Source organism: Botrytis porri (genome assembly GCF_014898465.1).
Source record: "Botrytis porri strain MUCL 3234 chromosome Unknown BPOR_004, whole genome shotgun sequence".
Taxonomy (NCBI): Eukaryota; Fungi; Ascomycota; class Leotiomycetes; order Helotiales; family Sclerotiniaceae; genus Botrytis; species Botrytis porri.
This window is the reverse complement of record NW_024066078.1, coordinates 394,936-420,217: the sequence shown is the minus strand read 5'-3', so window position 1 is coordinate 420,217 and position 25,282 is coordinate 394,936. Positions and strand designations below refer to the sequence as shown.

The window sequence follows — 25,282 nt, the reverse complement described above, 5'->3', positions numbered from 1 at the left end:
ATTCCTTCTTAATATAATTAGGTTTTTTATATATATTAATACTTGCTTAATACTTTATTTATTATTTGAAATGTATAATTCTTTATATTTAAAAGTATGTTTTTATAAGCTAATCTTTTTATACTCTTAATTAAAGCTAGTATAGTTTCAAATATAAGTATAGGAGAGCTTGTTTGATAATGAATTATTCAAGATTTAATTAATATTAATTGAGAAAAAGCTTTAATTAGGTTGTAAGGGATTTAAGAAATTTATTGATTTAGGTTGAAAGAGGGGGGGGGTAGATGTACGAATTCGAATATTTAATTTCGAGAGTACAGCTTCAAGATTGAATAGGATTAAATTTATTCCTCGAAATCCTGATTTTATATTCTGAAAAATGATTGATTCTTTGTATATAGTTTTAAAAGCTATAAAGAATTTAATTTTCAAAATATGATTGATATATATTTTAATAAATTCATCAATTTGATTATTATATAAACATTTTAAATTACTAAAATAATCAATATTAAGTGATTAAATTAAATAACTTAAATATAATAGTAAATATAAATATATAATATTATTCTCTTTATAATATACTTAAAAAGCTACTAATTTATAACTTTTATATTTATTTAGTATTAATATTCAATATTTGTTCTTTCTTTAATTCTTAATGTATTTATCGAAATATTTTAATCATTCTAAACCTATCTCATTATTTGTCCATCTATTAGATATAGATTTAATAGTCTATTTTATAGAAAGATTGATTTCGATATATTAATTAAAGAGATAAACCTGTCCCTGAACCATTAGAAATAAGGGAATAGTTTCGCCCTTTCTATTTTCATATATTATTATTATAGCCCATTCTCGATTGTCTAACTATATAGATTTACTTCTACCATATCTTTTAGTACTAATAATAACCATTAATACGCATATAATTCCCATTATAAAGCCTATTTCATTAAAATTATAGAAATCTCTATTCAAAATACTATATTTTATTTACATATTCATAATTAATTAAAATCACTCTTCAATAAACTTAAGATCCTTATAAAAAGCTTTTTAAAAATCATAAATATAACTAAAACATATCTTTAATTTAATTCAATATTTTATAAATTAATATACCCAAAGCTTTTCAATATATTTTATACTTTTTGATTTAAGAATATAATTCATTATATCTTCTATATTCTTAAATTTGAATAAAAAAACCTTTCAAATTTATATTAAAAATATATTGAATAAATATTTCCTCTTCTAATTCAATTAAATTATAACTTTTTAATCAATTCTTAATCATATTAGATTACCTCGAATTTTATCATTTAATATAATTTAAAGTATATAATAAAGTTGAGCTATCTTTCGAATTGATAATTTTTTATTTAATTCAATAGCTTGAATAATTAAGATTATATATGCTTTTTTAAAATGAATTTTCATAATTAATTATGAAGAAAACATATGTTGAATATAAAATAATAATTCGAGGTAAAAATAGCTGATCCATTGATATAATCAACCCACTGATAAACTACGTTAGTGATATAGTGGTATAATATGATTAGTTGAGATGAATGAATAGGTTGGTGAGTGAATGAATGAATGAGTGGATAAATAAATAAATGAATAAATGAATAAATGAATAAATGAATAAATGAATAAATGAATAATGAATAAATAAATGAATGAATGAATAAATAAATAAATAAATAAATGAATAAAATGAATAAAGAACTAGGTAGATAAATAAGTAGTAAATAGGAGGGTAGGTGTAGGAGGGGTGAGTGGTAAGTGGTAGGTAGGTAAATAGATATAGATGTGAGTGGGTAAATGTAGAAGTAGTACAGAGTAGGTTAAATAGAGGAATAGGTAATAAGAATAAATGAATGAAATGGGATGAAATGGACTGGACGAGATAGATTAGAATTAGGATGGGATAGAATAGGATTAAAATGGGGTAGGATGGGGTTGCGATGGAATAAAGTGATCATGAAGATAAAAGGGTAGAGATGGAATGGGAGGATAGAAATGGAAGAAAAATGGAATAAGGAGTTTGAGGGAAAGGAATGGAGTGGGGAATGAAATTGAGATTTGGGATTTGGGATTGGGACGAGGGTAGGTGGTAGGAGGAGAATGTAGATGGGTGGTGAGATGAGATGCGGGAGTTGAGGGAGATTAGTGGATGGAAATCGGTGAGAAATGGAGAGAGGTAGGGAAGAGAGGTAGGTGAGTTGGTAGATAGATGAATGAATAAGATAAGAGAGAAAAGAGAATGACATGAGATAAAATTAATGAGACAGAATAAAATTAATGAAACAGAATAAAATGGTATTGAGTAGAATTGATTGGAATTGAATGGAATGAGATAAAGTGGAATAGGATAGATTAAAATGGAATAGAATAGAGTAATAGAAGTAGAAGAAATAAAAGAATGGAGATGGAATAAGATGGGTTAGAATGGGATGGGATAGAAAGAGGAGTAAGCAAATAGATAAATAGATGAATGAATAAATAAGTGAATAGGTATTAAGGTATACAGTTTAAAATAAAGATGAAGATGAAGCTAAAGGGGCCCACTTCATATTTAGTATAGATATAAATGAGTAGGTGAATAGGGAGGTAAGTTAGTATATGAGTGAGTGAGTGGGTGAGTGAGCAACTGGATAGTGAGTAGATAAACGGTATATGAGAGGTCAATATTGTAATATTAATAACTGAATAATAGGGATATGAATAGATTGAATAAGATGAGATAGGATAGAGATTGTGGGTAATTGAATAGGATGGAATGGGATGGGATGATTGGATGAATAATATAGGATGGAGATGGTTTTGATGATGAGATGAGATAAAAGAACAGGGTATGGAGGTTTCAGATGATGGGATGATGGAATGGAGGCGTGAATGAAAGAGAGGGTGGAGGAGGGGGAGATAGAGGGAATTGTAAAAGGGGATGATAATAGGAAATGAGTATTTAGAGGTGGGTGGATGGGGATGGGTGGAGGTGAGATGAGAGAGCAGGAGAAGGAGAGAGGAGAGGGGAAGAAGATGAGATGAAATGATGAGGTAGAGAAGTAGATACGTAAATATGTAAATAAGTAAATAGATGAGTAAGTGAGTAAGTAGGATATATATATCAGGAAATAAGAAAAATAATCCTATTAGATACTTCGAATCGACTTAGGAATTAATCAAGATTCAGATATGAAATGATAAAGATGTTAAGATTATAGATGAGGTTATGAATGAGGTTTATAGAGCTAGTAGAGCTGGTAATGATACTACCTTAGCTTAGTTCTAATACCACGATTTGAAACATCGATCTTAATACTATCACTACTATTATAAATATCATAATCACTATTACTTCCTTAAAACAGTACAGTACGTTCAAAAGAATAGTAGAGCCAGTAACACGCGAGGAAGCAAGTAAGCGAGAGATACAAGCGAAAAGATGAGAAGTAGAAAACCTATACATCTACATACCTACTTACCGAGGTTCAAGACATGAGATTCTTCGAGTCTTAAATTAATCCCTCAAACCTGAAATAGATAAAAATAATAGATTTTTAACATATCTAGGAATATAAATTGATTAGTAGATTTCAGAGAGCGAGAAATGTGTCAGATGGGGTGATGAGGGTAAGATATGTCAGATGTTTTACTTACTTACTAGATATTTATACATGTCAGATTTTATAGATATAAGAGAGAGAGAGATTATGAAGTTACATTTCGAATCGACTATAAGTGATATACTTACTTGTATACTCACTCTCTCATGACTCATTCAACATCTTCTGTATATCTCGAAATCCAGAATTCGAATCTCAAAGCCAAAATCAAGACTTTAGTATTCAATCTCCAAATCCAAAACTTCAAATTTCAAATTTGGTCTTCCTCAAACCAGGAAAATTGTGCGTCTTGGATAAGTACGTACACCACACCTTTACAATTATATACATCTACATAGCTATATACACAACCATACTCAAATCCATTTAATCACTACCACATACCATAATACCACATATCACACACTTCATGTATACATCATACACCATATCCAACTCAGCTACTTGGTCTAATATATTTTTCCCAATCGCGGAATTTCATACTTTCTGTCCTGAAAGCGATAGTAGGAGTAGGAAGCTAGAATTCATGGGTTGTAATCCGTGATTACTTATTTACATAGTTATATAATGATAAATGAATGACTAAGCGAATGAATAACCGAATAATCGAATAAACAAAACTATCAAAAGAATCTGAGATGTTCGAGGTGAGAGTATGATATTAATAATAAAACATAGGAGTGAGGAATGAAATAGAAAGGAAATTGGAAGAAAGAAAGAATAACAAAAAGAAAACAAATGAAGAAATGAATAGCTGAATGTACAAATGGATGCTTCGAAGGATTTGAGATCTTGCAGATTTGAGTGTAAGATTGAAATACTAGGAGTACGGAATAGCATGGAGAGGAAGAGGAGAACGAACAATGGAATAGGCAAATGAATGCTTCGAAGCATTTGAAATGTTTGAGATTTCCAAAGTGAAATTATAAATTTTGATAATTAATTAAGCAAGTAATAATGTGAAGAGAAAAGTAGAGGTGGAAGGGCATATGTACATGTATGCATGTCAACTTTGATGTAGAAACTCCACTCGAGGAGGAGTTTCAACCTGATCAATACCAGCATTTACTCCTTTGCTGGAATACTCGAATCACATTTACATTGAAGGCCTAAAAGACCTCTTGCCCCTTCCCCCACCCCCCAATTTGACAACCTCACCAGCAAGAAGCAGAAACAATGAAGACAAAGACATTCATGGTATTCTACAACATCTCCTCTATCTCCATCTCACACATGTCCTACATCATCCCAAACAATTGAACATGCATTCCATGATCCCCCAAACGCCAATCTCGAATTATCCCCTTGATACTTTTCCTTTTCCTTTCATATTAACCACACTATTTCTTTCCACCCGCTCTCCTAGCCTTTCCAGGTCGAGATTTGGCACCACCCTTGGCACCACCTCCCTTCATCTTCTTGACCGAGAATCCAGACAAATCTCCACTACTCATTGCGTCACCACTCTTCTTAAATCTCTTCTTACCACCATGTCCAAATTTTTCGTCTTTCTTTTGCCTCTTGTTTGGTCCTCCTTTACGATCATTTCGACCACCAGTAGATTTGGTTTCTTCTTCGAGAGCAACATCAAAGAGATCTGCTTCATTTGTATTTTCATTGTCCGCACCTTGACGTTCTGTTATTTGTCAGTATATGTTATCAATCGGCCTTGAAAATGAATTGCGACATACTTCTCTTCAAAGTCTTAATTTTATCTAAAGTTTGTTTCCTTTCTTTGTCTCTCTCTTGTAATTTGGCCACTTGAACTTGCTTTCCAAATTTCTTCAAATCTCTCTGTTTCCTTGCATCTGCAGATGCCTTCTTTCCAGCAGCTTCATCAATCAACTTTCTCTTAATCTTCTCCATATGTTCATCGGCCTTTACCATTTCCGCGAAATAATCGGTAGGTCTAGTAAATGAGACACCTTCTGCCTTTAAGAGTAATCGCGCAGATTTAACAGCCTCGAGTGATTGCGAATAGAATGCCAATTCGCGCTTCAAATCATCAGAAACATCTTCGATTTCCGTAGGTTTAGCAGATGTTATAGATTGATGTTCGGAGAATGGGAGATTGGCGACTGGAAGGGCGATTCGTTTGAGGGCTGCGGTAAGAGCAATTGTGTTATTTATGGTGAGACGTTGATGAGGAATCATATCTTCTCTTTCTTCGTCTTCAAGATCTTCAAGGTCGGACATGGGAATATCTTCATCATCTTCGTCTTCGTCATCCTCTTCTTCATCGTCATCTCCACCAAGAGAAGAATCACTATCACTTTCGTCGATTGCTGCAAAATCAATCTACATGATTATTAGTATTGGTAAACAATAGATTTGAAAGCGCAAATACTTCAGTAGGACCGTTTCCTTCCTCCTCTTCCTCATCATCTTCACTATCACCCTGTTCAGAATCCTCATCCTCCTCATCACCACTTCCTTCCTCAACATCCTCCCATTCCTGTTCAACCTTTCCCTTCTTCGAGCTCTTCTCCTCAACCTTCGCAGGCTTTCCCTTTCTCGCAAGCTTAGCCTGTTTCTTTTGATGTTGTTTTTGGAAATCGATTTTCTTATCGACTGCAAGCGCCATCTTCAATTTACTTTTGGTAACCATTTTGACGGTGTTGTGCACTGTCAATTGAGGATCGAATGTTTTGGTTACTGAGCTTTTGAAATTCGAGATTTATTTTTTTGATGCGGGAATCTTTTTTTTCGAGCTCGGACAAATTATGATTGGCGCTAAGATCTCACCGCCCTGGCATATAATTGTGCAAATTATGAAAGATGTGCTCGACCAAACATTCGATGCACTCAATTCCATCTTCTAATTCGTTTCGATGTACCTACCTAGGTATGGAGTGCCTATGTTGTGTTCATTGATATAACCTCGTCGCTGAAGCACAATGAAGCATGAGAGAAGTAAAGGGGTTCATGTTATCATGAATGCGATCTTCTCATTCAACAGAAATCTCGAGTGCTTGTCTCATCAGCGGATACATGTCCTAGCCAAAGGGTCTACTTCCTAACCACCAATATACTATTGTCTTCCTATTTTCCTCTCACGAGTAGGAATTCTCGTTTCTTGATATTTCATTCACGTGGAATATAGGGGCTAAATCAATGATCAGAATCTCCGGGATACTGTATCCAACCCTTCGGATTCTAATAGCGAATCTACACCCCCTCTAGTACCGGTTCAGCATACAAGAACAGTACACCATACATTCTCTACTAGGGGATATAGTCATCGTCCTGGACACAATCAAGGAGTAATGGATATTCCTCTGCATGGACAGCGAAAGTATCCTCTTTGTATTCACGTGAGACGCCTGTACGCGTTCCATCATAAGCCATCTGCATGCAGGTATCCTCCCGCACATGAATACCAGCAGATCGGAAGGCAACAAGATATTTATACCAAGCTTGGTGATAAGATTTGATGGCACCTATAGCTCAGCAATGATCTACGATGCTAGATCCATCAGACCGTAGCCAACATCTCACTCTTCTTTGGATGAGAGCTCTTTGAATGAAGAGAAGAATTAAATAATCTATGTGCTCATTGATCGTCCATGGTGATTCTCATCTCCGTTGTATGTTGAACGTATTCATTGATATTTGTTTGCTTTGCAAGTCAATCTTCACTTGGCGTGCTCATCGATAAGACTTTTCTAAACCCTTAAATACACCTTCATTCGTAAATTAACATTATCATTAAATATAGCATTTCAATCTCCACTAATTTTCGCATGCCGAAAGTATTTCATACCAACCCAAGCAACAACTACCCATACCCAAGCCATTACTGACGTCAAAATGATCAGTGCAGGATAATATCCTACAATTGGTAATGTTGGATCATCCTCCAACTCAGGAGGTGCATAAGGAGTTTCTCCAACATCCCAAGCCCAACTCCATACTCCTAGACATGAACCCATACCAGTAACAAACACAATCCATGTTACAAACAGTATAACCCAGCCCCACCATTCAGTTTCCGAGTAATCCCATTCAGCATCTGGTAAAGGGAGTGGACTTGCGGCGAGTCCACCTATAGATAATGGAGATTTTTGTTTTTGAGATGGCCGTCGACGAATTGTAGAGCCTGCACCGGGTGGAAAGTATGAATCTGAACCAGATGATGGAGGTCCTCCACGAGCTGCAGCTGGTAGATTATGTGATGGAATACTGAGTAAGTCCTCTTCATCCGTGGTAGATGTATAGGTTAGAGTTGGACTCGTGGCTGTCGTTGGTGATGTGACGATATGGTCATTAGCACCCATGGGAAGAGTTTTGATAGGTGGCAGTAAAGTGTTGTTATTTCTGTTGGCTAAACCATCCATGGAAGTACGAGGAGTTTCGTCAGATATTCCCAGTCCAAGACCATTCACAGGTCGAATATTCTCGGGTGAAGCGGGATTTAGCATTGTGTTGTTAGAATATTGACTGTGCTGCGTGGAATCAAGAGGAATGGGTTTGGACTCTTTCCTATCTCTTTGAGCCCCTCGACCAAGAAGTGCAACCTTTCTCAATGAGCCCTTTCTTCTTCTGGTCTTCTGCTGTTGAACTGCAACAGCCATAGCTCTACTGGTCGATCTCTTTGGTGACATTGGTTCATCCCGAGGCGGAGATTCTGGACTACGAGGCCCTGATAAGAATGAAAGTTTAGACATGATATTTCCAGATAATGTTCTTCTGTGCCCCCCCTGTTTAGGTTCGGTTTGTATTTCTTCGGGTTCGTTGACTAATTCCCCAGCATGGTCATGTGAAATACCATGTGAACCACCTTCTTTCTCCATAATTTCGTAAATGACTCTGGTAACAACTGTTACGAAAATAGATTCATGCCGAGAAGGTATAAGTTTGCGCTTCTAGGATGAGTTCTGCACGCAAATGTTGAAGAACGCAAGCTTTTGTCCACAACTGTCTGATGGCCGAAGGACACGTGGTTTCGTGACTTCACATTCCACCTCGTCATTGACTCTCCTGTAGTGACAGTTTAAATAAGTAGCCGTAGTGATTCAATTGGATTTCCCAGATGGTTGCTGAGCATCTAAGCGCTTAAGGAGATTGAACGTGTTATACCGAGGATGGGAGCTTCAAATGTCGATAGCAATCAAAATACCGAGTGTGTGATGTTCAAGTAAATCTGACAATCCAGGCCTGATAGACTGCCGTATCGAAGGATGTTCACGGATATACCCAAATGAATATCGTTTTGATGGTTGTGATGAAGAAAGCTTTGGCTACGGGGTCTGTTGGGTCTAGAGCTTTGCTTAAGCTTATAATATCAAACGAGGTTGAATTGAGGTAAAATCAAGCTTACCTAACTCAACCGTCTTGCATAATGCCGGGCGGTCAAACTCAACCCTGGTCTGAATATCCAAAAGAGGAAGCAGATAGATTACCAGATCCATTTATATATCACAACCACTTTCCATGACGAATTACGAAACGTTTCGTCCCAATTGCGCATAATAAATGGATGAATTGATGATATCTTCAACCAATTGCTGAACCGTGTTTTCATGAAACCCCAAAATTATTAAATACCAAACTATGGCTTCAAGCCTTCCTATTCCGGCCCCCCCCAGGACACCCACTCCTCCAACTCCTATTCCACAAGAGCAAGGCAGATATACATGGGAACACCAAGATGGCACTTCACGAACCGTGCACTCAGAGATTCTTTTGGATCCTAATGCTCTCTCACCTACATTCTCAAACTCAGGTAGATTTGGTTCAATGGGAACCCCGATGTCTCCTCCTTCGGGCTTCTCAAGTCCCAACCTTCAACCAGACGGAATGATGAGTGTACCACCTGCCAGAGGAGCTGCGAATCCTTTTAACTTCCAGACTCAAACTATAAAAGATGCGCCAGTTGCTAAATCGGTATGCGAATGTTGAACAATGATGTTAGATCTCTTAACTAACACAATGTCCCAGAATATTGGCCAGCGAAGAGGTCATAGATATAAACACAGTAGTGTCTCAACTCAACATCAAATCTTCCTCGAACCACCTCCTCGAGCACCCCTCGCACTCCCCGCCTCTCTGCCCATACCCACCTTTAAAGAAGCGTGGAAAAGCATGTCCAAAGAACAAACTACGCGAATAGCCTGGTGTCTCTGCCACGCTTTGATATCCGCTTTCGTTCTCTATAGCGCCCAAGGTTCTCTTGCTCTCACCGCGCTATCCCATCTTATATTTTTCGATGCCGTATCTGCCACTATCTGTGTGGTGGTGGATGTATTCTGTAATTTCGAAGTATGGAAACGATCTTCTATCCGTCATCCATTCGGGCTGGAACGTGCAGAAGTATTAGCGGGGTTCGCCATGTCGGTTTTCCTACTCTTCATGGGTTTCGATCTCATATCTCACAACCTCAAACACGTTTTGGAAGGATTAGGCGACCATTCCCCCCATCACCCTCATTCTCATCAACGAGTTAGTCCCGGCTCGGTTGATACCGCCGCTTTACTCTCAATAGTAGCGACTCTCGTCTCGGCAATTGGGCTCAAGAACCACGCACGAATAGGAAAAGCAATGCGTTTCGCCTATATCTCGTTTCTCCCCTCCGTTCTCTCAAATCCTTCGCATTTCCTAACTCTGAGTTGCAGCACAATCATGCTTCTCCTTCCTCTCTTAACCATCTCTCTCTATATCTGGCTCGACCGTCTTCTCTGTACCGTCATTGCGGTCTCCATGTTCCTTCTCGGTGTCCGTCTAGCTACCGCTCAGGGACTCATGCTTTTGATGTCTTACTCCGGTACTGGAGTTTCAGAAGTTATGAAGGAAATTGAGTCCGAACCAACAGTTTCCACAGTTGAAGAAGCGAGATTTTGGCAAGTACATTATGGATTGTGTATGGCAAATCTCAAATTAAGAGTCAGGGGCGATGAAGGAAATGTATTGAAACTAAGAGAGAAGATCAAGACATTGATTAGAAATAGACTAGGGGGTGGATATGGAAAAGGTGGAGGGATGAAGTGGGAAGTGACGACACAATTGGTTGTTGATGGTAAATGAGTTTATTAGGATACCTCTTGTTTTATTTTACTTGTATGAGCCAATGATCATGAATTAGTTGGACAGGACAGTTGGCGGCCGGTTATACACATCTAGTTCCGATTCACCTTTTGATGTAACAAGGCGCATCCAAGGTTTTATGAAAAAGGGAGCAATGATTGTAGCGCATATAGCACTGGTCAAATTAAATACACCATATAATTGCACGTCAATCACGGCATCTTGCTCCAAATCTTGATTTTCTCGCGCAAAATCGAATCTTCACATTCGAGTCTAGGACATGAACACGTGGTAAACAATGGACGCAAGTTAAGTTTGAGAATATGACCAAAAAAAAGTCGTTGCATTCATCATCATGTCATGTAGAGCAGTTAAAGGAATAGGTATCTCCTCGACAACCACGACCAAACGACCATCAACCCAAACAAGGATATACAATATTTTCGTACTATTCCTTTTCAATCAATCCTTAACGCCGTGATCATTCGTTGTTTGCTTTCGCTTGCTGGCCTGCTAATAATTCATCATCAATCCAACCTCTTCACATTCCATTTTCGCCAAAACGTTCTATCAACTAAAACAAACTCCATCCACCCCTTCCATTTTCTTTTCCACCAGGGCCCCTGACACCCTCCTTTCCAGGTCCTCCTCTCCCATTCTTGGGTCCCCTCTGAGGCCTTCTTGCCTCCCCATTATCCAACTCGCGTAAATCTCTCAACCCTTCCATTTTCCCCAAGACCAACTCCAATAACTCTTTCCTCCTAATGACTTCTAGATGTCTCTCAACCTTCTTATCCTCTCTTGCAAATTTCTCAACTTCTTCTTTTGTTAAACCTCTGCCTAATCTTTGATCCAATTCTCTAGGAAATTGGTAAAAAAATTCGGAGAGAAGTTCCACGTTTAGAAAGAGAACGGCAGTAGAAGTGAGTTTGGTGGAGACGACGTCAAGAAAGACTTCGGGACAATAATACTTGTTTTTGAGGGTGGCACATTGGGGGGATTTGAGGGCTTTGAGTCGGAGAGCAAGGAGGGTAGAGCGATCGCGGAGGAAAACCGCTTCACGACCTGATTGGAGTGTTAGCAATTTGAGTAAAAGATGGAAGAAGAGGGTGTGGAAATACCTTTTTGCAATAAAGCAGAACTGAATCCACCAGCACCACTAGCGTCACCATCAACAATAATTTCACCCTTTCTAGCTTTATCCACAAAACTCATCACGTCTCTCAACTTTTTTCTTCCACCAACATGTTGCTCCAAATTTTTAGATGCATCTTCACAGGCTCTGAGTTCATTCTTCAACACAGATGTGACGTTTTCTCTACCTCGTGACCATTCACTATCTTCAACATCAATTTCAAACTTATATGGCTTTATACAGTTCTCAACTTGATCACTTGTACTATAGAACCTCTCGTTTAAAATGCCAGCTGCAGCATCGGTGATAGCTTGACGAGCAAATGGGTGTGCTGCAAACGTCGATTGAGATATTAATCGATCAACATGGCTTTGGATAGCGTTGGCTACAACTTGAGTTGCAAGACGACCAATACCAAGTTTCGTGAGGGCAGAGGTAGAGGCATCGAGTTTACGGTGCCAGAAAAGAGAGTCGGGGTCAGCTGTTGGGAGCTCGGCTAGTGTATTGGGTTCTGGTGATGAAGGTGAAAGGTCAGAAATGGGTCTGTTCCAGTAACGTGCTGCTAAAAGATCTAACACTCGTTGATCAAGCTCTTCTTTCAGCATTTCACGAACTTGTGGTCGTCCAAAAGTTTCGGCAAATTCCTTGAATGAATGCTTGAAAGCGTCGAGGCTCTCGGCAAGATAAGATTCTGCAGATAGAGGACGGTCGTTATATTGGACCTTAAACTCATAAGTCGCTTCTTCAAGCTCTTGGTGGATGGCATCGCTAGTAGTTTGAAGACTCGCCGCCATGGTTTGCTCGAGTACATGCATAAGCTTCTTACGGAGAGTGGTAGTGCCAACATTTAGTCCAGCATCAGGTCCATACTCCATAGGATGAGATGAGAAGAACGCGTGCTCATTCTTGATGATGGCTTCCGAGATGCTTCCATTGCCAGCTTTGAACAACGACCTAGTTTGTGATTGTTGTGGTGCTCGTGACACAACACCAACATAACCGAGTCTTAAGGGGTATTTACGATCGTTGAGGATTGAGACTCCTCTAGCAGGGTCGACAAGGTCCATCTTTGTGATGACGCCAATAGTACGTTCACCTCGTGGATCAACTCTTCGGCTTGCTCGTAAAGCAGTTGAGTTGGCTAAATCCACGTCTGCAGCAGAAATAGCAAGAATGACATTGGGAGGCTGAATATACTTGTCGCACAAATCGGCTATTTTCTGCTTTAATTGCGGAGGTTGATTTTCACCGACAACCTGGATATATCCAGGAAGATCGATGAGGGACAAATCGGGAACATGGGGTGACGAGATGGTCAACTGAATTGGGTCATCGGAAACACATTCTGTGTCAGGAACGGCCAAATTCAATTCCGTTAACGTCCTCTGGATATGTGAGAAGTCGGTAATCTTTCCTAGGCCGAGAGCAGGAAATTCTCCATATTCCGCTTGTGAATCAGGGGTGTTGACGAGGGTCAACTCTATGGGTCGTCGTGTAACCATATTTGAACCCTTAGGTAAGAATTCATGTCCCACGATTGCTTCGAGCACAGAGCTTTTTCCCGATGACTGTGAACCAATAACCACGATTGATGGTAAAGTAAGAGCGTTTGACTGTCCCACAGTCTGCAATATAGTTCTGATCTCAATCATTTTTTTGGTCAAAACCATCATCTGATCATCTCGGGCAGCAACTTCTGGAGATCGATCGTCTTCTGAATACTGATCATATCCATAGGCGGCAGCACTTCCTGCTACAGCCGCAGCTCCCATTCTACTTTGTTTAGGTGGTTCCCCGCCAGGGCCCCCACCCCCACCTCCACCATTTCCTTCCCCAATCTCTTCATGAATCCGTAATACCTTTTGCATCCACTCCGGCAACTCAACGGATTCCTTTGTTTTCTCCCATCCTTCTCGTGTTTGACTTGCAATATCTTTTGCACTGCCGAACAAACCACCTGCTACTCCCGACACAGTATTCGTTGTGGAGTTGAAGATGTCTGCAACATAATTACCAGCCTCTGCAGATGTCCAAAGTTAGCACACTTTCAGAAGGAGGAGTAAATTAACTAACGGGTAGCCTGGTATTGAATATATGCCAAACCACCAACAGTCACTCCAGCGAAAAGAGCAGGTATTCTTGCAAACTTTAACAATATGTTTGGTAAAATGCGAACAAATGAAGCATTTCGAACGACTACAGCATTAGAGAATGGCGTATGTCCTGCTGGCCATAACCTTCTTGCAATACGAACGGCGGATTCTGATCTGAGTAGACCACCAGCGGTAGATACCGCCTTGTGATGGAAATGTCTGGCAGATTGCGAGTTGATACGTTGAGCCGCGGGCAGAAGCCTCGCCGATAGCAGCCTCCCACTCATACTGGGCAAACTTAAGATCGTATCAATCTTTTAGGAAAATGTAGAATCATGAGCAATAAATTTCATTCTGCTGGTTTTGTTGTCCACTTATTAGTATCTGGGTGTTTGAATTCCACATGTTCTTGCATGAATAAAGGTCGAATCAGAAGTGGCGTGCAAATATCTGTGGCTAGTGAATTGTGATTGTGGCTTGATAACGAACTTCGAATTTGGCGGGCGGCTGAGAGGGAATGAGATCAAAGAGAACCTTGGAACCCCCATATGTCCAGCCTCGAGGGGTTATCAGACGATAACAACTCCACAACAATGATGATATTTTGTTTGCTAAATTTCCGGTACATATCCTCAATTCTCTGTTGTACATACTCTTGGATCTACATCTTATAAATGAAACTACTGCCGAAGTTGGAATTTCTCAACTTGCTTCTTTTATGCGTTGGGCTTGGGTCTTAATTTATGTCTCAGCACCCAACAAATTACGCCATACCGTTATTTCCCCTTCAGCCTCGCCATTGCTCCCTTGAGTGTGAGCAAACAACTCCCAACGTTCCTTGACTCGTTAGCAAAAGATATTGTGTTACAACCATATCCCATTTGTATTCATTGAATTTACGAAGAAACGCCCCCAAAGTATCAAAGTTCCAAGAACCTGAACCTCGACAAGAGACAAGATGTGTCGCTTTCTGGTAAGCCAAACAACTTCAACTCTTGGGTAGCAGCAAGTACTCATGATAGTAAGGTATATAAAGGCTCAGATGCCATTTTGCTTTCTAAAATCATTTTGGAACCCACCCACTCAATTCTCAATCAATCTTTCGACTCCCGTCTTCGTTTGGACATGAGAAGGCCTCATAATGGTGAGTAGTTTCTGATCTTCGTGATTCGAGAACACGGTGACTCATAATGTCTGCAGGAGATGGATTTGGTATTGGTTATTACACAGAACCTGAACTTGGACCTGAGCCATGTATCTTTACATCTACTATTCCTGCTTGGAATTGTATCAACCTTCAACGAATTGCTTCAAAGACTGCTTCGCCGCTCATATTTGCCCACGTACGAGCCACGACCGAAGGTTCCCTCAGCGATGACAACTGCCACCCTTTCTCTCATGGAAGTTTGATGTGGATGCACAATGGTGGATTGGGCGGTTGGAAACATATAAAACGACGCCTGGGCGAAAGACTAGCCGACAAATGGTATCTTGGAGTTCACGGAGGGACCGACAGTGAATGGGCATTTGCTTTATACCTAGACACACTCGAGAGAATGGGTCATAACCCAAGTGCTCCACCAGCTGAGGGATTTGGTCCAACTGTTTTAAGGCATGCTATGCTAGCTACCATCAAGCAGATCAATGATTTTATTGCGGCAATTCCACAAAAGACAATCGAGGAAGAAAATTTGGATATTCGAAGCTTGTTGAATTTCGCAATTACCGACGGGCATAGTATTGTCTGTACTCGTTATGTTAGTAGCAAAACCGATGAGGCAGCTAGTCTGTACTACTCTTCCGGCACTACATGGGAGGACAAAAGTAACAAGGGCGAATACCAAATGGATCGTCGTGATAAGGGTGCTGATATCGTTCTTGTTGCAAGCGAACCGTTAACATTCGAAAGAGGTAATTATTCTCACTTGTTTCCTACTTCTGTATCCCACTACTTCATCTTGCCAAGGGCCAAGATTAAAGGCGTTAGACATTGCCACAACCGAGTTCTATTGACTGGAGACTCTGGTCCCGTGAAGATCACTCAAACGAGAACCTAGGATTGGTAAAAGTCTTTATGTTGCACGTCAGAAGATAGGCGAAATCAGGCGAGAATTAAAGCTCGACTGGCTCGTGTGGTGGCTAGTGATTCATTTTTCAGTGTTCTTCAGGGATTCTCGTCAAAATCCTGCATTTTCATTTACTCGCTTGCCTAGTTGCACTATTACTGCAGCCATGTGGAGTAGACATTTCTAACACATTTTACAGAAAGCTGGGTGACAGTTCCAACCAACTCCACTTTGACAATCCATAAACAGACTGTCATGGTACATCCAATTATCGACGAGTATTACAACCACAATCCATATCATTCGCGATCTTCTCAATTCGTTACCGATAAGGGTCTCGTCACCAACGAAAAATCAACGCCAGCTCCCACACCAGCTCGCACTGGATCTACACTATTGCATCAATCACTTGCCAGAACAATCAACCCATCATCAGTCATGTTATCACCAAGAGAAAATTATGACCCCAATACTGCGAATAACGCATTACATACATCAGCAATCTCAGATATTAGACATGCCACACCAGCAGCATCCCGTCCCTCAATTTCACCCAACAAGTCTGGAGAACAAGGCAACACCAAAAAGAAACGTGCCGCGGCTCCTATCCCTGCACTTGTACACATACCAGCTAATACAATGAACGCTGGAGCATCAAGTGGAACGACAGGAATAGATTACATAGATACGCCTGATACACCAGAACTGACCAAAAATACTGATAGCAGAAACAAAATAGCGCAGTATTTCCCGGAGCTGGATAGTATTGATCGAAATTGAGCCAAAAGGCTTGAATCAATAGTTTCAATAGGGTTGTATTTCATTTTAGGACAAGCAGAGCGAGACAGTGGGATTTTGGGCTGGCGTCAATATTAGAATGGGGAGTGGATTTGGTTGTATATCTGTTTAGAGGAAGGCGTTTAGTGCGTGATGTAGGATTCCCCTTTAGTTGTTGCAATTTTACGTTGATTTTGCAGATTGGTTTCTGCTTTTTAGGTTGAGTCGCTTTTGTTGTATGTATCTTTTCTAAAATGGATATTTGTGCGTACTTTCGAACTTTCGAGCTCGTGAATGTGTTGAGTGGATATCCAACATTTAAAATCACAATGGTAAAACCTCCAAGCAATTAAGAACCATCATATCCCAGTGATACAATGATCAAGTAACCCCATCTTTCGGACTTCTCAAATGCTTCTTGAAAGACAATCACAAACTAGAATCACAACACAAAATGATTCCTCACATTCCCTAAAATAAGAACCCGCTTGTATTATCATGTCATTCCTACAGTTCTAACAACTAAAAACCCAAGCCATAAAAGCGCTCAACCACGCTAATCAATCAATACACCCCATATCTCGCCCCAAAGACCCCGACACCCAAAAGCTCAAAAATAATTAAACCAATCACTCTCATTATCACTATCCTCGCCATAATAATCATCCGACTCCAACGATTGCTCGGGCGTCAAATCCCGCTCATTAACACTCCAATCAATCATTTCGACCGATAATCCCTTATGCAGATTAAACTCTCCGCATTCGTATTTTCCCAAGCCGTCGTAATCGAAGAGGGCTTTTCGTGCTGTCAGGATTTCGAGATATTGTTGATCGCACATATCGACGGCGGTGCTAAACTTTGTGATGAAGTGACGGATTTTGCCGACGTGGTGGTCGGTCATGAGATGTTTGATTAGACGATCGCGGGGGAGGTTCTTGTAATGGCTGTTGTAGAGATGGCGTTGCGAGTGGATCTGGGCTTCGATTGCAGAGGTTGTGTGTCTCGTGAAAGATTTGGCGTAGCGTTTCAGATATACTAATGCGAGACAGATCTTCTGTTCTCTGTCTGGATCGCGCATTTCCCATGTATTGTTTGAGAACCCTGATTTTTCTTTCTTTCTCTCCATAGCGTCGAATATGCCGCCGGGAACTTTTTCTTTCTTTATAAAGGTTGTGAGTCTATGGTTTGCATTCATGATTTGATTCCATTGTCGCTCGAGATATGTTAGGGCGTGCTTGCGATGCTCTTTGAATGTCCATTCGTCTTCGCCTGAATTCATGACAGCGTCTTGACAGTTGCGAAGTTCGAACTCAAGTGGATGAAGGGTTGGCTCGATAAAAGGATTGAAAGAACCTGTGTCGAGAAACTCGGCATACTCGAGACATCTAGAGTCAATTCGTGTGATATCCTCTCGTCTTAGGCCCATTTGCATTTTGTAAGGTTGATATCGCTCGAAGGCTCGCGCGTAGGCCACGAGGTTTTTGTGCATCATGTGGCGGACATCTAGAGGTTTTTGACTGGTCGTAAGTGTTTCTATCTCCATCTTCAAGTCGGTAGGAAGTTCCCAGTCTGCTAGAGCTTGATCTTCCTCTGTAAATTTCTTCACTAATCCATCTTCAGCGAGTTGAATAATGTCAGGAACATCAGTTGCGCAAGCTTCTTTGATTGCACAAGTCTGCAAATTGCGAAGGATTCTCAAGGGCCTCAAAATCTGTTCGTAGCTGTCGAAAGAATAATTGTTGTTCCGACCATAGTCCAATCCGCAAGACAAAATCAATAGTTCCAAGAATATCGGAGGATCTTGAGAGATAACTTCGCAAAAGTCACGTAAACTCCATATCGGTTCCCAACTGCCACCAGCAGGTGCAAGTCTACTGACTACCACACGCCACTTGCGAACTCTCGACACAGTAGAGTAATTACCAAGATTTGGGATTGGAAATGGCATCCTGCTTTGATTGTTCTGGTATCTCGTAAGAGGACATAACTCCACAAGAGGTCCTTCGACGTTTATTATGGCCGTCTGATTTTCATCATCACTTCCTATATTCATATCCATAGAAAGGCGATTATCTACCCGAAAGCATGCGATGTAGAAGGTATTTTCTTTGTATAGAACATCCAAGGCTCCGACGTACATTTGATGGCAGACTCTCAATATTTGTGGGCATAAGCCGTATTTTGTATCAGCTCCATAGCTCTCACTTCTGGATACAGAATTTGCACTGCCCAGAATCTTGTTGAATAGTAGTTCTCTGTAGATCTGATTCCTGACTTCGAAAGGGACCTTATCCAAAAAGGGACAATCGCTGTTGGAGGCCATATTTGAGATTTCGGATGTTGAGTATTATTGAAAGAATGGATCGAAGTTTGATTGGAAAAATGGTTGTCGAATAAAATTGTTGTGGTATTATGCAAGAAGTTGCGAGAAGAGAATCAATGTTTGTTATTCTGCAGCTTCCCACCATTTCGGGAAACAGCTCTGATGGTGGGAAATAATGGTAAGAGGTTATTTAGAAAAGACGAAATATGCTCTCACCTCCAGCTTCGTCTTGTAATCTTTCCGCCACAGTGTCTATATATCATTGTATAAGGTTCCAGCTTAATATCAATTGTAAAGTGAATCAAAATTATATCTTAGATATATTTCGATGGGCATAGATGGAGTGAATCGAGTGTCTGCTAAAAAGCTCGTTTGGGGTCTTCAACCAATCCTGAAAGTTTCAATTCACTGGAGAGATTGAAATCATTCAAATATTCAGACTGTACAGAATATTGAAAAGATTCTACAATTTCAATTTATCTTCGTCAGGAAGACTTCATTCAACTAAAGGTTCGAACTCCCTTGTAAAATTAGAAGCGCCCAGAATCTTTGGTCTTCTATTTACAAACGTCGATAATCCAGAAGTTTCACCTAATATTATGAGTTCAGCTCACTTGGAAGATTGTACATATCAAAGATGGATCCACCGAGGAGTTTAAGTCTTTTATAAAGACTGAGAAAAATCATGTACCAGGACTTTAATTGATGTTGGACACCAATAAAAATGACTGTATTCATCAACTTGAAGCACAGCTAATCACCCATAAATCGTGTAGTTGTTCTGGTAGATTTGTTTATGTTGGGCCTGTTCTCACGCTTCGCGTGCGTTGAGAGAGTGTTTGAAGGATCCAATGTAACCTTACTTGCATCGTGCAAGTTGCAAGTTGCATGGTAACTTGTTATTTGCAATACACGCAACATGCAAGCTCCAGTGTGCAAGTTTTCCTGAAACTGACTTAACATCATAACTGTATAGCCATCCATTTCAGATCCAACTCTTGAAGTGCAGATAAACTTGGAAAGCTGAAGTAAGTACTACCTAGACATAGCATCTCAGCTACCATCCCAAGGCTCGCCGATGATATTACCCTTCTCGCTTTGAAACGGGGCAACATCAACATTCTTTGGCATCATCATTACTCCCTGCAACCATTCAACATATGCAGGGAAACCAGTCACACTCCCATAAATCCTTACTTTCTTCACTCTTCGCACACCCTCAAAGAGTCTCAGAACTTTATAATCTGAACCCCTAAAGGCAGATTGTTCAACCCTTATCGTCAATTCATCCATTCCGGTGAAAGCATCTTCTGCCTTTTCTGCAGAAAAATTCGGATCGCAATCCAGTCGAACAACTATATAGTATTTCTTGATGATAGATATCAATCTAGAGGAACTGATAGTATCATATTTCCAACGCAAGCGCGGTAGTCCCGTCAGGAGATTGGGATGTGCTATGAAGACATTGCTACCATATAGAATTTGTTCGGCTTCATCATGAACTTTTCGACAGGTGGATAGAATTTGGGGATATATTTGTGGATCGCTTCCTAGACAACGGGGTATTGATATCGGTGGGATGATGAGGAGCAATTGGTAGATGTGGTTACGAATTTCTCCTGGGAGATCAAGGAATGTGAGGGGCGGCATGGTTTATGAAGCACCTCTTCTATTGTTGAAGTGACAACCTCGATGCACTCTTGTGAAGTTGTATGGGGACGTATGAAAAGGTTGAGATTTGTGATGAAGTCTTCTCGTTGAAGTCTCTTCGAATAATTGACGATGGTTATTAAATGACATGAAGTGATTTGTGAAGTGACATACGGATAAAGGGATCTCATCAATCTGATAAGATAACATGTATCAGCACGGACTTTTGCGATAAGATCAAGATAAAACCCCGCGCTACAATCCCGGTTCCTACCGCCGGGATTAAACCGAATCATTCAATGTTCCTCTGAATTTAGTACGTGCTCACACGTGATAGTCTACTTGGATGGATGAGACCTCGATCATGCATGTTGACTCTTCATTTACAGAGTTCTTTGACATCATCAATACCCTCATTTTTATATTGTCGCCATCCATGACATAGTCTTCATGATGACAGTTGCATTCCTTCAGTTTCTTTCCTATTTGTTCGGTTGGATATACACAACATGTTGGTCGCTATCTTTCTATCCGCAACCAATCTTGAACTTTAGGCGCAAATCTACCTCAGGCGCCGCAATCGATTTCCCGTTCCTCAACGTGCTAGGCTTTGCTGCATACTTTGTATCAACAGTCTCATTCCTTTATGCGCCAGAAATTAGACATGAATATGCTTTGCGAAATAATGGGCACACCCCAACTGTTCAATTCAATGATCTCGCTTTCGCTGTTCACGCCCTCTTCATGTGCTTTGTCATAATATCACAATATGAACCATCGATTTGGGGATTCGATAAACGAGGTAAAAGGGGACCCGGCGCAAGAGTTAGCAAATCTATCATGGGTTTGTCGATAGCATGTATTGTTGCAGTCGCGACTTCGGTAGTCATCGTCATTGCGCGACAGGATGAAGATGTTGTAAGAGGCTGGGCATGGATCGATGTGGTAAGTTGATATGAGGCTGCATCATCTGGTTACATCTGGTTACACTTGTGCTAACATCATTTTTCACAGGTATATGTCATATCATATGTCAAACTTGTTATCACGACTGTTAAATATATGCCTCAAGTTCTTACGAATTATCGCAATCGGTCCACTACTGGTTGGTCAATAGGGGGAATATTACTCGATTTCGCAGGTGGAGTCCTATCGATTTTACAATTAGGAATTGATAGTTACCTCCAGGGAGATTGGTCGGGAGTGACGGGCAATCCAGTCAAACTCATGTTGGGCAATGTGAGCATCTTTTTCGACGTAATTTTCATTGTTCAGCATTATATTTTATACAAAGGAAATGGAGATGATATACCATTAGATGAAGAAGATCCTTTACTGGCGCCGGATAGGGAGCAGAGAATTGAATAGAGAGACACGAAGAGATAGGGGCAGGGGATTGATTTGAGAGGGATGAAGAGATAGCGAGCATTTTCCTATGGCGTTATGCAGTGTGTACGGAAGGAGTACTCTCACTGGGTTCAAACTTCCTACATATTCCCAAAATCTGGCCACTTTTGCAACAAATTGCACAAACTTCCAGCGACTTTAGCTCACTTGGGAGAGCGCCAGACTGAAGTTCACTTCGGTTCATTAATCTGGAGGCACTGTGTTCGATCCACAGAAGTCGCATTCTGCGAGTTGAGGACCACCTTGACTTGATAATATTTTTGTTTTCATTTTCATTTTTTCTTCCTCTTTTATTTTTCTCAGGATTAACTCTAACCATACATACACGACGAATACCTTACGGAGCGTACCTACAGTGAAAGAATTTCATGATGCAAAAAAACCTTATATTTTTTAGTTGTGATCGGCTACTTAGTCTGTTCATGACAACCCACTAGGGTTTTCACTAGAAGATTTCACTAGAAGACGCGAAGAGGACTCGAAAGGGTAGAAGGCATTAGTGGGAGCTGGAGGACAAGCGAAGAAGAATTGAAACTTTGAAAGTAAATATCTTTGGGTGGGACAATTGGCTCAGCTTGTATCAACGAAGCTAATGTGTGAGAAGGCTACGGTGCTACTAGGAATACTCTGTAAATAATGATTCGGATGGCATTTTAAAAATCCGGTATAGGAGCCCATCGAACCCACCAAGTCGTCCCTTAAGTCGACTATCTACTCCATAGTATCCAGTCACCACCAGTGTCCACCGGCTATGCAAAGTGGCGGGGTTAGAACTTTTCAACGATACGTATTAAAGTAAGCAAAGCAAAACAAATGATGGTTCGACGGTCAATAATAATATCTGACCCAATCTTTCTATCATATACCGAAGATCTACCACAATGTGAAATCGTTTCCGACGGTTAGACTGTTGGACTAAAACAAAAAACCTTCGCGAACTAAGCCTAGCCAAGTAAAACCCCTGAATGCTTACCATCAACTTTTTCTCCCGTGCTTTCGACCTAATGTGAAAATATTACTTGAGAATTTCATTTTTTGGTGGCAACTATCCAAAGGACAGGATGGTCCCCGATGTCTAGACTGAACGTAGGGATTTCTTTCACATTTCGACAACTATCTTGAAGATGGCGTGCTTCCATCAGGGATGGAGAATTTTCACTCAACAGGGAATAAAAGTGTCAAGTCATTCAGACGCGTTGACGTTTCCCTCACTCTATTCTCCTGTTCATTACCATTATTCTACAACATCTATCCATCTTCTCATCTATTTTGAGAAGCGTCTATATCGTATTGGTGAATAGAGAATTGAATTCTTAGCTGCATTCAAAGTATCCACCATGTCGAACAAGACCTACACCTCGCAAGAATTGGGTATCCACGGGACACCATCTCAAACTTCATTGGATAATCCGGGAAAACCAGATATCGCAAATGGAGAGGTAGTTCATTCGGCTTCAGGCCATTTGGATGCCGTGTATGGTGTCGGTGGTGTGGGATATACACAGAGAAGATTGAAGGCTAGACATGTTACCTTTATTGGTTTTGGTGGTGGTATTGGTACGGGTCTTTTCATCGGTACTGGCGCAGCTTTAGCAAACGCTGGTCCGTTGGGTTTACTCTTGTAAGTCAACACCTAGTCGGCTTAAACCTCACGATACTGGAATTGGTATTAACACACTCTTAGGGCATATAGTGTCGTTGGTCTTCTTCTTTGGTGTGTAATGGAGTCAATTGGTGAACTGGCCACTCTGGTATGTTTTTATAGATCAATCACCTGACATTCACCGAACCAACGCTCACAAGTTACAGTTCCCAACTGCTGGATCATTCCCCCATTTTGCAACTCGATTCGTCGATCCCGCTCTTGGATTCACTCTCGCCATTTCTTACGGTTATTGTTACACCATTGCTATTGCTTCGGAAGTTTCAGCAGCCGCCATCGTGGTATCTTACTGGACAGACATCACACCCGCTCTCGTGATCTCTATAGGACTCGTCGCCATCTTCCTCATCAATATTGCTAACGTCAAGTTCTACGGTGAAGCAGAGGTCGTCACTGCTTCCATCAAAATTCTTTGTTTCTTAGGATTGATTATCGTCTCTATCGTGATCACAGCCGGAGGCGCACCTAATCATGAGTCCGTCGGATTTAGATATTGGAAAGATCCAGGTCCATTCGTTCCCTACGATGGAATCACGGGGAACAAAGGTAACTTCCTTGCATTCTTCAGTGCATTCATCAACGCCAGTTTCTCCTACATTGGTGTTGAAACCGTCGTTGTCGCTGCCGCGGAAACCGAAAATCCACATAAATCGATTCCCAAGGCCGTCAAGCGTGTTACCTATCGAATCCTCTTTTTCTATGTCCTCGGCACGCTTCTCATTGGAATGATCATTCCGTCCAACGACCCAGCTCTCGTAAGTGGTACCGGTAACGCCAATTCTTCACCTTTCGTCATCGCGATCAAGAACGCCGGGATCTCCGTCCTCCCATCGATTGTCAACGCATGTATCCTTACCTCTGCCTGGTCCGCTGGAAACAGTTACTGCTACATTGGTGCGCGAATGATTGTCGCTATGGCAGTTGATCGTCAAGCACCTCAATGTTTTGCCAAGGTCAACAGATGGGGTGTACCATACTTGGCTGTCGTCGTATCCTTCGCATTCGGTCCGCTAGCATATCTAAGTCTTGGTTCGGGAGGTGCAGCACAGGCATTTACTTGGCTCCTCAACCTCAGTACGGTTGCGGGTCTCCTTGCCTGGATGACTCTCTGTATTTGTTACATTCGTTACCATCACGCTTGCATTGCTCAAAGTGTTGATCGTAATAACCTCCCTTTCAAAGGACGCTGCCAACCACTCGCCGCGTATGTCGGTGCTATCGGGTCCGGAATCATTGTTATATTCTCTGGCTTCGGTGTTTTCATTAAGGGCAATTGGAGCACATCGAATTTCATTGCTAGTTATATCGGAATTGTCATCTACATCGCACCATACGTTTTCTGGAAAATTTTCAAGAGGACTAAGGTGTCGAGATCGAAGGACGTGGATTTGTTTTCCGGGAGATTTGATGCCAGTTCTGCGCCGGTGGAACCAATACCTACGACTGCATGGGGCAAGTTCCTGGATTGGTTGTTGTAAGATAATGAGGGGGAGAGGAGAAA

General features: G+C 40.7%; 9 protein-coding genes across 9 annotated transcripts; 4 read left to right on the top strand and 5 right to left on the bottom strand.

The window, feature by feature from the left end:
• Positions 1-4,981: 4,981 nt before the first annotated feature.
• Positions 4,982-6,249, bottom strand: EAF01_003117 (uncharacterized protein; the record flags this gene model as incomplete). Its single annotated transcript, XM_038911371.1, has 3 exons — positions 4,982-5,277; positions 5,333-5,939; positions 5,989-6,249. 3 exons carry the CDS (start codon positions 6,247-6,249, stop codon positions 4,982-4,984), a joined length of 1,164 nt encoding a protein of 387 aa, XP_038772606.1.
• Positions 6,250-7,363: 1,114 nt separating this feature from the next.
• Positions 7,364-8,434, bottom strand: EAF01_003116 (uncharacterized protein; the record flags this gene model as incomplete). The annotated part of the gene is made up of 1 exon (XM_038911370.1): positions 7,364-8,434. One exon carries the CDS (start codon positions 8,432-8,434, stop codon positions 7,364-7,366), a length of 1,071 nt encoding a protein of 356 aa, XP_038772605.1.
• Positions 8,435-9,194: 760 nt separating this feature from the next.
• Positions 9,195-10,664, top strand: EAF01_003115 (uncharacterized protein; the record flags this gene model as incomplete). The annotated part of the gene is made up of 2 exons (XM_038911369.1): positions 9,195-9,527; positions 9,582-10,664. 2 exons carry the CDS (start codon positions 9,195-9,197, stop codon positions 10,662-10,664), a joined length of 1,416 nt encoding a protein of 471 aa, XP_038772604.1.
• Positions 10,665-11,238: 574 nt separating this feature from the next.
• EAF01_003114 (uncharacterized protein) lies at positions 11,239-14,179 on the bottom strand (the record flags this gene model as incomplete). The annotated part of the gene is made up of 3 exons (XM_038911368.1): positions 11,239-11,729; positions 11,786-13,819; positions 13,873-14,179. 3 exons carry the CDS (start codon positions 14,177-14,179, stop codon positions 11,239-11,241), a joined length of 2,832 nt encoding a protein of 943 aa, XP_038772603.1.
• A 671-nt stretch (positions 14,180-14,850) lies between these two features.
• Positions 14,851-16,738, top strand: EAF01_003113 (uncharacterized protein; the record flags this gene model as incomplete). The annotated part of the gene is made up of 4 exons (XM_038911367.1): positions 14,851-14,865; positions 14,919-15,036; positions 15,093-15,803; positions 16,158-16,738. The coding sequence occupies 4 exons, from the start codon at positions 14,851-14,853 to the stop codon at positions 16,736-16,738; spliced, it is 1,425 nt and encodes a 474-aa protein (XP_038772602.1).
• Positions 16,739-17,345: 607 nt separating this feature from the next.
• On the bottom strand, positions 17,346-19,061 carry EAF01_003112 (uncharacterized protein; the record flags this gene model as incomplete). Its single annotated transcript, XM_038911366.1, has 1 exon — positions 17,346-19,061. One exon carries the CDS (start codon positions 19,059-19,061, stop codon positions 17,346-17,348), a length of 1,716 nt encoding a protein of 571 aa, XP_038772601.1.
• Positions 19,062-20,114: 1,053 nt separating this feature from the next.
• On the bottom strand, positions 20,115-20,711 carry EAF01_003111 (uncharacterized protein; the record flags this gene model as incomplete). The annotated part of the gene is made up of 1 exon (XM_038911365.1): positions 20,115-20,711. One exon carries the CDS (start codon positions 20,709-20,711, stop codon positions 20,115-20,117), a length of 597 nt encoding a protein of 198 aa, XP_038772600.1.
• Positions 20,712-21,164: 453 nt separating this feature from the next.
• Positions 21,165-22,079, top strand: EAF01_003110 (uncharacterized protein; the record flags this gene model as incomplete). The annotated part of the gene is made up of 2 exons (XM_038911364.1): positions 21,165-21,656; positions 21,726-22,079. 2 exons carry the CDS (start codon positions 21,165-21,167, stop codon positions 22,077-22,079), a joined length of 846 nt encoding a protein of 281 aa, XP_038772599.1.
• Positions 22,080-23,455: 1,376 nt separating this feature from the next.
• Positions 23,456-25,259, top strand: EAF01_003109 (uncharacterized protein; the record flags this gene model as incomplete). Its single annotated transcript, XM_038911363.1, has 3 exons — positions 23,456-23,739; positions 23,803-23,869; positions 23,928-25,259. The coding sequence occupies 3 exons, from the start codon at positions 23,456-23,458 to the stop codon at positions 25,257-25,259; spliced, it is 1,683 nt and encodes a 560-aa protein (XP_038772598.1).
• Between the last annotated feature and the right edge of the window lie 23 nt (positions 25,260-25,282).